The 12,156-nt window shown below is 35.8% G+C and overlaps 2 protein-coding genes across 13 annotated transcripts in view; one reads left to right on the top strand and one right to left on the bottom strand.

Moving 5' to 3' along the window:
• The window catches only part of AVEN (apoptosis and caspase activation inhibitor), a 95,408-nt gene extending 86,481 nt beyond the window's left edge, over nt 1–8,927 (top strand). For both annotated transcript variants that reach the window (XM_035328759.1, XM_035328758.1), the window contains 4 exons: nt 1,613–1,683; nt 4,899–4,994; nt 6,058–6,406; nt 7,587–8,927. In XM_035328759.1, the coding sequence (XP_035184650.1) occupies nt 1,613–1,683; nt 4,899–4,994; nt 6,058–6,406; nt 7,587–7,705 (635 nt within the window). In that variant the 3' untranslated portion in view covers nt 7,706–8,927. The remainder of the gene's footprint in view (nt 1–1,612; nt 1,684–4,898; nt 4,995–6,057; nt 6,407–7,586) is intronic.
• Nucleotides 8,122–12,156, bottom strand: part of RYR3 (ryanodine receptor 3) — a 222,108-nt gene continuing 218,073 nt past the window's right edge. For all 11 annotated transcript variants that reach the window (XM_035328748.1, XM_035328745.1, XM_035328746.1 and 8 more), the window contains 4 exons: nt 11,748–11,812; nt 11,540–11,640; nt 9,740–9,791; nt 8,122–9,043 (listed from right to left, as the gene is read on the bottom strand). In XM_035328748.1, the coding sequence (XP_035184639.1) occupies nt 8,948–9,043; nt 9,740–9,791; nt 11,540–11,640; nt 11,748–11,812 (314 nt within the window). In that variant the 3' untranslated portion in view covers nt 8,122–8,947. The remainder of the gene's footprint in view (nt 9,044–9,739; nt 9,792–11,539; nt 11,641–11,747; nt 11,813–12,156) is intronic.

Here is a 12,156-nt window from a genome sequence, read left to right as displayed (position 1 = left end):
TGCTGTTTGCACTGTGAGTGTTCAAGTTAAGTATTTGCATCTGCGGTTAGGCACATGAAATAACTTATTTTTTCTAGGTGATCTGAAATTCTCAGGATCAAATTTAATCTCCTTCGTGCAATAATTCAACTGTTTCTTTTTAATAGAGATCCCAAAACAGCTATTTGTTGTCAAACTGCATGGTCTAAGAAGACATATGCCATGCTCTGCATCAGCAGCATACGTGCTTTGTGCTATCACAGAGTGATTCTAGACCTCTGGTCATCATCTGGTCTTGAGATTCTCTTGTTCCTGAGAATTTTTTATGGCATATTTGTTCACAAATATGCATTGTGAGTTGATAGCAGGAAGTGAAAGTGTAACAGGGTGTGTGTGCCCCACACCTCCCATTTTACTTATTTATTTAAACTAAACAGTTCTTTAAGTGGTGCCAGAGTGTAAAATGATTGATTTTCAAGTTTAAAAATGTGCAGACAGTGGTATATTGGATAGAAGCATTTGAAAGTGTGCCTTGCTTGGTGAAAAGTCTGAATATTGGTTGTGTGTGTGTGTATAAATATATATACCATCAGCTATTAACATGTATTAATTATTCCAGAATTATTTTTGAATATACACTGTGGGTAATCAATGTTATAATGTAGTTTAATTACGGTTTTACATAAAGAGTTTAACACATAAGAACTTGGAAAGTTTTCCTGGTAGTTCCAATTTTACATGATTAAGTATTTGCATAGGTTCTATCTCATTCGCTGCAACCCTAATCTTTCATGGTTCATCTCTGATAGACCTTACTATTTATTTTTTATTTCTTGGAATTTTGGTGTATTTTTGCAGTGAATATACTTACAGAACTGTCTTTCAAAACTCAGTGGGGTACTGCAATAGAAATAATTTACAGCAAAATAATAACCCACCTATAGAAAGAGGAAATTACTTCTGTGTTGGAGGAACATGGTAGGTTCCAGCCATAGCTAGAGGTTACATGTGTAGTTTAACTGGCCCTATTTAAGTTTTCTTTTAATTCAGTCCCTTGTGCATGCATACATATTAAGATTCATGCTTCATTGGCTTCAGTGCCATTTTTTAATGGCATGCTGGAGTAAGGACTATTTCAAGGAAGAGAGAGTTTGGAGAAGTTAGCGACCAGACAACAAAAAGTATTTACTTGGCCAGTACAAACTGATTTCTAGTATGTCTGTAATCCAGTTTAGGAGGGGGTTGTATGTTGTTAGAGAAGGTGTATCTACAGCGTGTTCAAAGCCATTTATAAAAAATGCATTCTGAATCTTGTGCCTATTCTTACTGTGTTATCCAAATCAGACTCTTCAGTGAAGATCCTGCTTGTTGACATGGCACCCAGCACCACCAAATTCAATTTTTCATCTGTTGTGCCTTTCTCAGAACAGTTTTGTAAGCAAGAGGTTAAAAGATCATTCGGTTTTACTTTGGCTGATAGGAATTTACTATTTTAAATGCAGCAGCAAATTTGCTCAATATATGAGGTTTATTGATTAAAATTACTTCTGTGGGGTTTGGAATTTTGGGGAGGATGCTGTATTTTAAAAAAATAAATGTGTTATTTATGTATTTATTTATTTATTTATTGTAGGAGATTCCTTTACGCAGTTTCGCTTTGCTGAAGAGAAAGATTGGGATACAGAAAGCATATACTCTAAACAGGTAACAGAATTTTCTGTGTGGATAGCCACCTGGCAGCGAATACGTAGGCAGTTGTACTTTCAGCAGCAAATTGTATAATACAATGACAACACTCTTTATTTTGTAGATGCATTTATTAATTTGTCTTTGATGCTGGAGGCTCTTGAATCTTGTCCTTTACTAATGAAGAATATTCAAGGCAGCAGGCTAGGTTTATAAGTAACAGAAGAAAAGAACACACAAATCCATCCAGAGAAGGATAATTCACCTTGCTCCACTGACATAGAAAGTCAGCCTTCCATTTTCAGTTGTATTTAAGAGAATAGTTTAGCAAAATGACTGTAACAGAACAATGAACATATCTGTGTATTTGACTATGAAGTGTGTTTCAGTTCATTCAAATTAACAGTGCACGTTCTCTACTTGAAACTTCAGCTACAAAATGACTATGGGACCCCGGCTAGGGTTGAGATTATTTGTATGTGGATTCTCTGTGCTAATACAAAAAAGGGCAAAGAAACTAGTAGTGCGTTGTTTTTATATCAGGATACTGGAGAGTGTCTTGATCTCTGCAGCTGCTTTCCTTGCATAAAAGTTATATTAAGGTTGCAAAGTCAAATTAAAATGTAGAAATGCAATTAAGCGGCTTGCATGGCATTTGTTTAAACCATCAGTGGGATCTGGTCCTTCAATTATTTTTTTTTTCTTATCAGTTTCTCCCTCTCCCAGTGTGTAGCATGCCAGTAATGAAGCATGTGACCTTTGCTCCCTCTTCTCTGTGCAAGTCCAGAATATTAGTTTTTTTTATGAGTCCCTCATTGGCTTGTCATTATACCATTTAGCTGATTTAAATGTATAAATTCCTTTGTATGCTAAATCCATTGTGAGCAGAGGAAAGTTTTGCATTGCCAGTCAATGTCACAGATTGTACTCTTCTGTCTGCTACTGCCGAGACTGCACAGTTCTGGATTTGGCTCCACACTCTGAGCTGTGAAGCGTGTTGTGGTGGGCATATTCTTCCGTCTCTGTCCCTAAATCACCATTCATTTTGCTAAATCCAAATTCCATGATTCAAATAGTTTTTTGTCTTTGACTTCTTGTTTTAGTCTCAGGATCCTGGCCTGGGAGGTTTCATAGCATTACCTGGTGTTTCCTGTTGTCTCTGGTCTTCAGCCTCTTTGTTTCTGGCCCATTTTTCTGTTCCCCAAAAGCTGGATTCAGTCCTTATTTTCATCCTAAATCCACTTTGCTTAGTTCCTTGCCTTTGCCTCCTAGCTCACCTGTTCCAAGTTCTTTGCCTGTCTGTTCATCACATACTTGAAGTTACTACAGAATCATAAACCAAAGTTAATGTGATGGAACAAAATGAAGCAGAAAAGATGCATACAAATAGTTGCAGATATTTACGATTCCCTATTATTTGTAGAAAGGAATGACAAAACAACAGTTTTGAAAAAAGTGGAATGGAAATGTAAGAGTGACATGATCAATAACAAACCTTTACGTTATTATTATCCTTCATTTTAACAAAAAATAAATCTCAATGTGCTTCATTGTATATCGATAAAAATGCAATAAAGATGTTTCAGAACACTGCAATTTAAAAATCAAACAGGTAGTAATCATTTGGATTTTTCAGTAAAAATTGGCAGTTCCAGCAACAAAGTATTCTTCTGCTGTTTTTTTTTGAGCAAATAGCTGTATGTGCCATGAAACATTTATAATTTGTTAAATTCTGCTTTGATCTGCATGTTTTTATTTATTTTTTATTCAAATACCGCTTATAGTGAAATACCTACTTAGGTATTGAATTCCTGCTTCCATTATATTATTCTCTGAACTATCCTTTTCCTTCATCCTCAGTTTTTCCCTTCTTCCCTGACCCTATTTTCCCCTTCATTCGCAATGTTTTATTCACATTAATCTTTTTGCAACTGTACTTAGCTCTTCTCAAATGCACTTAAATGTTATTCAATGATATTTGACTTTTTACAGTTTCTTGTTACCGTGTTCATATGATTTTCCTTGCCCTGTGCAAACATACAGAGGCCATCTGTGGTCTTCAGTACCTGAGAAGGAGCAGGGTTTTCTGTAGTTCTAGCTCATTGTTGCGTAACAGCTGCAATGTTCATGAGTTGCTTGTTGGAGACTTTGAGGTCACCAATACCAATGAATCCTCTCTGATGGTGACCACTGATCCATGTATAAAATAAAATTGTTATTTAGGAAGAAATATTCTAACCAACAAATACTTAGGTTGTTAGGTCCTTTTATTGCTGAGTATCAAGTCCAGAATCTGGATGACAGAAATTTTAAAAGCCACTGCTTCGGTTATTCTTTGTTGTTATTTTGTAAACCTGCTCTCAGCAAACACCGCTGGAATACAGCTTTAATGAAAAATGCGACTGGAAAGAATAGATTTGTAAAATATTTTAATCATCTATAAAATATCAACCTGAGTTTATTAGAAGACAGATGAGCAACAGGAAGGAAGGAATGTCAAGTAATAAAAATGCAGTTTTCCAAGAAAAAAAGGAAACTTCGTATCTGTCACATGAATGAGTGACCCTTGTACCTTTGAGTGACTGGGCAGCAGTAGCTTATCTTTCTTGATCGACATCTTCTTGTGAGCGTGTGTAACTGTAGTGTGTTGCTTCTGTAAAGCATCAAAAAGATGTTTTAAATGATCAGGAAACAAGTGTAAGAAGGGCTGTGTTGTTTAGGCATTAAAAGCAGGGAGCAATGCACACTCTACCTAGCTTGCTTAGAAAATACTAGCAACTCATTAAAGACCGGTGATTCCCACTGCAAGGAAAGGTTCACAGGTTAAAGGTGTTAGAGTTGGAAAAGCCTCTTAGGACATTGTCAACTTGCAGAATTGTTTCCTACTTCGGATTTTCAAAGCACTCCATATATAAGGAGCACTCCATATATATCTTCTTTAAAACTTCACCCTCTATTTTTAACTAAGTGATTATTGGCTTTGTAGGTATTTATATGGTAATTTAGCCAAACTGCTTCGTGCACGTGAACTTCTGAAACTTTAACTGCTCTAACTGCTATTACTGCAATATCTTTTAGATGTTGTATATTTTTAGATTGTTCTTCATGTTCCTTCAATGTGTGGAACAAGAGAAACTAATAGACTAAAGTCATTTGAGTTTTTTTTCTTTTTTTTTTTTTTTTTTTTTTTTTTTTTTTAATGCAAGTGTTCTGTGTGTTGATGTATATTTCAGTTTTCTGCGTTTTCTGTTGACTGCCAGTCTTTGGCCCAGGCCCTCCAGGAACTGCCTCTACATCTGAGGTTGAATGTAGCTGCTGAACTTGTACAGGTAATGCTGTGAATTTCACAATAAAAGGGAAATATTTTAAGTGAAATAAGCTATGCTAGAATGAATACTTTAAAATTGGTCTTAAAATTTAACTTGAATGTATTTTATAAGTAAATACATCTTTTGAGACTGGCACGTCAAAAGGTGGGTGAAGCAGGAGACCCCTGTATAAGCCATTTTAATGCTTTGTTGGTAGGTTTAATAACATCCATCTACTCAAGCAGGGAAAAAGAAACATGACTCATGGAAATATTAATTCTGTTTAGAGTTGCATGAAATGCTTCTGTTACTGATGCAACTATGTTCATTCTTAGGGGAACTCAAATATGTCTGTAGATGTGATGTCTAAAGGAATGTACAAATAAATGTTTTTTAAATACTTGCAAGCGAAGCAAGGCCAAGACTAGAACTCTTATCAGGGTTATACAGTGTGTGTTATGACATCTAATCTTTATCTTGTCATTGTGGCAGGTGATGTGGTCATCAGATATACTGGAGTGGTATTAATTCCAGGGCATCTTGATAAAATAGCAGCATGTGTGTTCCACAGTTGAATAATGAGTTGGCATTTCTTTTTTTCAATATTTGATTTTTGTAATTTAGTTCTATTTTCAAAATACACAGCTAGACATGAACTCAGTGATGTAGTTTGCTTTCAAGATGGAAATATTGGAGGGAAGGTTTAAAATGGATAGTTTCTAGCCAAATTCTGACTTCAGTGACTCCACAATTCAGAGTACTTTTGATATATCATTGAAGCAGATTTAGAGAAGTATTTGTGAAACAATGGAACTTGTTATCATTCAATCTCATATTCCATATTAGGGGATAAAGGAGCTGTGTTTTTGTTTTTTTTTTTGGTTTTGTATTTTATAATTATTACTGTACAACCATCATCAAGGTAACTTTAGTTTACTTTTACTTCTGAATTCAGTTCTGCTGGATTTCATTGTACCTTCTTAAGTGATGAAGTGTAGGATGTCTGAATTACAGTACAAATTAAATAGACTTTTAATATTCTATGTAATAATTAGAAAGACTAAGTCCTCCTTTGTATTCTTAGGCATCAACGCCTGCGGAGCTCCCACAGATAAAATCTAAAATTACTGAAGACAGCAAGAGGAGAGAGCTTCTGTTTAGACATTCTTTGGCTCAGAGTGAAACAGTGTTGGGCTCCCATCCTGTTGGTGATTCTGTTGCTTCATCAGAGCCTGCAAGTAAACACGGTCCTGTGGCAACTGCAGCAGAGCCATTCCAGAGAGCCCCTCAACAAGCAAAGCATGAGACTGACCATTTGGATGAAGAACTAGATCTTCTCCTAAAGCTAGATGCTCCTATTGATTCAGTGTCAGGTGCATTATTCTACAACACAGCAACAGAGAACGATCTGAAAGGGGAGAGTAAAGAAAACGGTAAGATTTCACATCCTTACAGTGCATTTATTTAATTTTCATTGTTCTCTTTCTTTCTCAGCAATGCTTTTAAGCTCATGACCAAGCAAGTCACCAGTACTGCTAGCAGTACTCTCTGTCGTAGTGCATTTAATTTATTTGGGGCTATGTTCTGTCCCATTTGTTCCTTTTTTATTTTAACTCCTCACTGAACGGAAGTCTCACCATTTTTGCATGTTAATTTTAAGCTTTAATTCTTCTACAGAGCAGCATTGGTCTTAGGATTTGGCAAAACAAAACAAAACTGTTAGACACTCTCAGTGAGTGGAAGATTAAAATACAGTTTTATGTAACGTTATCAGCTATTACTTCACTGTGATGATTATAATAATATGTAGAAGAACTGATAACATTAGAAGTGCTATTTGCAAATTTTACTAGTATTGATTATACAAAACAAACTTTTTTTTAACCAAAGTGTATGCAAACAATTTTATATTTCAGAAAATGTGAGATTCAACTTCATTAGAAGTTATGCTACCATTTTTTAGTTCTGATGGGCAGTAGTCCTCCTCCTCCCCACCCTACAATGATGTAAAAGGATTTTTATCTTCCCCAATTTTTATGTATGATTGTCTTGCTGTGCTAAAAATTAAGTCCAAAAGATACATAGCTGAACATGTAATAGCACCACACGCAATACAGCAAGCCTTGTCACTGAAGAGGATCTTGACAAAATCTTTTATTTCAGTGGTATGTCCACTCCAAAGCACAGTATAAATCCCTTAAGAAAACACTGCCATCAGAATAGGGAATCAGGATTATCATGCAACTGTGCAACGTGAGCCGCTGTTGTGGCCTCCTGCTGCTCTCCTACATTAAAGAAAATTCTGCATCTGGCAGGATTGTGAACAGATCGCAGCAGGGGTTCACTTACCTAGAGTCTGTCTGCTGCAGATCAGGCCCTGCCTCCTCTTGGATCAGAATGGAGCCACATTGCTATGGTTGAGCTTATCAGACTGTCTCTTTTTTTATTGTTGCTACAGGTTTTGGAATTTGACACCCTATTCTTCTTCTTCAAGGGAGGAGACTGTTTCAATAAAATATAGTCAGTTGTGCATTAAAAAGGAAAATGATTGGTGATAAAGAGACAGTACAGAAATGTTTCCACATTCTCAAGACTGTTCTTTTGCTTTTCTAGACCCTCTAAGACTAGATGTACCTGAAGAGAAACGTACAGCACCACAGCAACAGCAAAGTACGTCTAAAACTGTTACTGAGGAAGAGCTTGAAGATTGGCTGGACAGCATGATTTCCTGAAGAACAAATTTCCTCATGTGAATAAATGGATATAACAAAAGTTAAGTAGAAAGGGGAATCCTCCTTTATCAATTCATTTTTTTTTCCTGTTACACTTGGTTCAGTATGCCAAATGCCTGGTTTTATTTGCAGGCACCTAAAATTCTGTGCAACCAAAATTCAACTAGATATGAGTGATTGAAAATTAAGACTGACATTCTTAGAAAGATCTAAAATTTGTGATGAAGTTAGGATTTTCTTTGCTAAAGATGTAGGCTATAAGAAACAACCAGAGCAGTTGTTTCAGCTTGTACGTGCTATATGCAGTCCTTAAAATAAAGCTATGAATGCACAATAAATATTTGCGTATTTAATCACTTTCATCATGCCATGTTTCTCTATTGTAGAAAAATTAGAAAGAAATCACAAAGGCAATATTTGGTTTATAATACTTTATTGCAGTGGGCACTTTTCATTAGAAGAAAAAAATGCATAAACCTAGCAGCTTCTATTTGCAGGTGACCACAGAGCATTGTTTTATTTTGGCCTAAAATTTAAATTGTATTCATTTTGATTCAGTGTATGTCTTTTAACAGCAGCATCTAATAAGCTGTTATTGAAGGTAGTATACAAACAAACTTCAAGTGCAGTTTCATACAGAAAGACAGAAAAGCAATAATGGATCTGTTCATCTAGAACACTAACATAAAAAGTTTGCATAGCTATGTCTACGGAGGTTTTAAGGCACTTAATGATTCAAGGTCAACAAAGTGTTTGAAAATGTTTCATTTTAACTGCTTAAAGCTTTTTGAGCTGTGTCTTAGTACATTCACTAGCAAATACTGTGGGGAAAAACTGGGACAGCACTTAATTAAAATACTTTTTCTGAGGCTTGGCCTCTGATGTTCAAGTTCGTAAATGTTGTGCAGTTAAGACACCTTTTAGCCCTTTCAACTCTGTTACCAAACATTAGGTTAACAATGTGGTTAAAAAGTTGTTATAATTTCATACCATGTTTAAATTGGAAGGCTTGAGTTGATCTTGGCGTGGATTTTTCGTTTCTAATCAAAATTCCAACAGAAGACCTGTTTCACATGTGGTAGGTATGAAAAGCCTATGAAATAGTTTTAAATTTTATGTATGTCTTGAAGTTTAAAGACATTTAAAGCAAATACAAGCTGTGAATTTACATCATGAAAAGGAAATAAGTTTTTTATATACTGGATCTTAACAGTTCATGAATGTTCAATTTCTTTTGTGATATTAGCCAAGTTGATCCTCATACTGTTTCCGGAAGCAGTCTCCTGCTGGGAAAAAATCCCAACATCTTTCTTGGTACATCTTCCACACAAATGATTCCTAAAATAAAAAAGGGCATGTATTTTAACAGACCCCTTACAACCAATGCTCTAAGTTTTAACAAAGAGCAGGTACTGTGCCTATTACCATGGAATAAGATTGTGGAGATACAGGAACTCAAAGATCACAATTCAAGCATGTTTGTTAAATTATTGTTCTGTACTTTTCCCAAATGAGTACTACTGAAAATTAAGCCCTATTACAAAAACAGTGAAGTGAAAATTGATCAGTCCAGTTATATTAGAGCAAACCTGTACAAATCTGTATTACAAAGTGCATTTTACTTTCCTTGGGAAAGGCTTAAGGTACTTTAATAGTGTTCCCATAACAGCTTCTTCTTTGAAATAAGATATAATTTAATCCTGCTTATTTTGCTGTTTTATCCAGCACTAAACTCTGTCTATAGCAATGTATGTGCATATATAGGTAGTATATGGACATGTGTAAATGCAGTGTTGTTTGGGCCTAAATGCAAATAAGCAACTCCTCCTCTCCCCCTTCGGCCCCCGCCCCCCCTGTTTTTTTTAACCTTTCCTTTCTGTTCCAGAAAAATCTCAGGGGTGGGATTTGTCTCCACTCCTTGGTGGTACATCAGTTCCACCTGCTGGTACACAGCTACAAGGCTGGAGAACATTAAAAGGTTTGTCTTTTCAACATTTGTAAGACAAAAATGTAAATTTTATTTTTTCTACTCACCTGGCCAGTATGCTCAGTTTCATCCTTGTTTATGAGATACATTAAAAAGAACCTGAAACAAGCACATGAAACAGGTATTAATGCAAAAAATAAAACCTCTCCCCTAACCTTTCCTAGAATGGAATATGAGGAACACTCTGCCAGCCAGCAAAGAAATGGAAATATTTTGCTTGGCTTCTAAAGCAGATATTTAAAGGGAGAAAATGCTATCCTCCAGGACTTCTCCTGTGGAAGTGCTAACATCTGTAAAATCTGTAGAAATGGAAAAATATTTTTCTTCAATTCAGTGCTAGAAGCAACACCTGAACTAGGCCTATGTCAGCTCCTGTACACATATGCTCTGTCTCACCGTGGAAGAAGTTGCTATAGCTTCCATGCAAGAAGGTAAAGGTGGGACAGATGGGGGCAGATGGGCTCAGCTTACGAGCTGTAGGGTATGATTGTCTGGAAATCTTGGTGCAGCTGAGTAGCTGCCTATTTATCTCTGGTGCTGCCTGTGCTCACTCAGATGTATGGGACTTAGACTAGCTAGGAAGGCTGTAGAATTCCAACAATGGTCTGGTTTATGTGACTAAGCTCTTGGTTAGCCACTTCTAAGGCAGTGCATTTGGAATTGAACATTACATGTTTTCATTGTAAAAAGAATGTATATTGACTTTAACATTTTTCTGATTAAAAGGCAATCTGAATAGTAAGATTATTCAGTATACATTCTAATATTAAGGAAATGAGATTTTTTTTAATTTACTGTGAATGACAGGATCCCAAATGCCAATTAAGTGGTACAACACAATAAGGAAAGCTTGGAGGTTGTAGATTGCTATAAAGCTATGGATGCTAATGGAAACTTGCCTCACAAAAGTAATGTGTATTGATTTTGCAGAGGTTATAATGCTATGCAAGGAACAATGCAACCTATACTCTGTGAGACACACACTTTTTTTTTTTTTTTTTTTTAAGCTTAGACACAGACTGTATCCTAAAGCCAGATTTCTTTATAGAAGAGCCCACCAGTTCAGCTTCTTTGGTTTTGCTGGCACGATGCTCATGTAATTATCATTTTTGTAGGGGTAACTAATGCCACTAGATTAATTTTTTAATAACCCTTTTTGATCTGTACTATATTCGCTAATGAAAGTATGAGATCACTGTCTTGGGAGTCTGGGCAATAGTCTGAACATATAAAACTGCTGATTGTTTAGTGGCTTCAAAAAGCTGTGCTATATACTAAGGAACTACAGGATCAGACTTGTTTTTTTGTAGCTTATTTTCCAGAAATGTTTTTTTGTTTGTTTTTGATTTGAACGTAATTCTTAGGGGAGAAAAAAGAAAAGGCAGAACCTTCCTTCTGCTGCCATTAGCTCTTATTGATGTAATTCTCTAGTCTGGAGACAGTCAGAAGTATCATTTCAGGTGAGCAACAATTTTCAATGGTTTCATTAACATTACCAAGACCCAGGAAGTCACAGCCCTCCTATCTTCCAAACTAAAGCGACTTACTAGTTATAAACTGTTGTTCCTTACCCTTCCACATAGGTGGGTTTCCTTCCAGAGGAAAAAAAGGACACATAAGGGGTTGGTGTGCCTTCAGGCATCATTCCACTAAGCTAGCTCATATATAGGGTGAGCACTTTAAAAATAATGACCAGTGCAGTGTAGAGGAGGGGAAGCCAGAAAGGAATGGAGATATTCTCCAGTTCCACAGAGTTTTATCTAAGGATTGTCAGCAATGTGTGCTTCTAAGTGAGTTTTGAGGTGAAAGGTTTCTTTATAATAATTCCAGTAGTAAAATATACTTACAGGTAGTTTGCCAAGTTGTGCTCTTGCAAAGTATGTGTTTCAAAACCATGTGGGGTTGTGTCAAAATAGTCGTTGCCAATTCCACAAATAAAACATTTGGTCTGGAAACATAATTTATATATACAAATCAGTTATAACTCAACAACTCTATTGTAACTGTTAAAAATCTAACTTAATAAGAGCAATGAAAAATGTAATGTTTTCATACCTCCATATCTTCTCTCACTTGTTCTTGCTGGTCTCTTAATTCACCAAAAGCATCAATAATCAGACCTATTTCAAATGGATAAATAGCAACAGTTAAGTGCTTAGCAATACTTAAAATAATACAGAAAAGTAGCCCTATTTCTATATCCTCTTTCTATTTGGAGTTTAGCATACTTCTGTCTAGGTTTAATAATTCAAGCTGCAATCTACTAATTTGAAGGCATCTTGTGTTTGTTTACACTGCACTCCCAACAGTGAGAATTTCTCTTACACAGAGCCATGAGCTTGCGAGTGAAAACCCTTACTTATATTTTGGTTGATTTCAGTTTACATGCTCTCATCTCTTTTGTTCCCATGAAAGAATTTAATTTTCATTCTCCTTCTTATGGAACTCTTGTACTTCCACTTTT

The sequence above is a fragment of the Oxyura jamaicensis genome, chromosome 5, assembly GCF_011077185.1.
Source record: "Oxyura jamaicensis isolate SHBP4307 breed ruddy duck chromosome 5, BPBGC_Ojam_1.0, whole genome shotgun sequence".
NCBI lineage: Eukaryota > Metazoa > Chordata > Aves > Anseriformes > Anatidae > Oxyura > Oxyura jamaicensis.
Note: the sequence above shows the minus strand (reverse complement) of the source record. Positions and strands in the feature narration are given on the sequence as shown.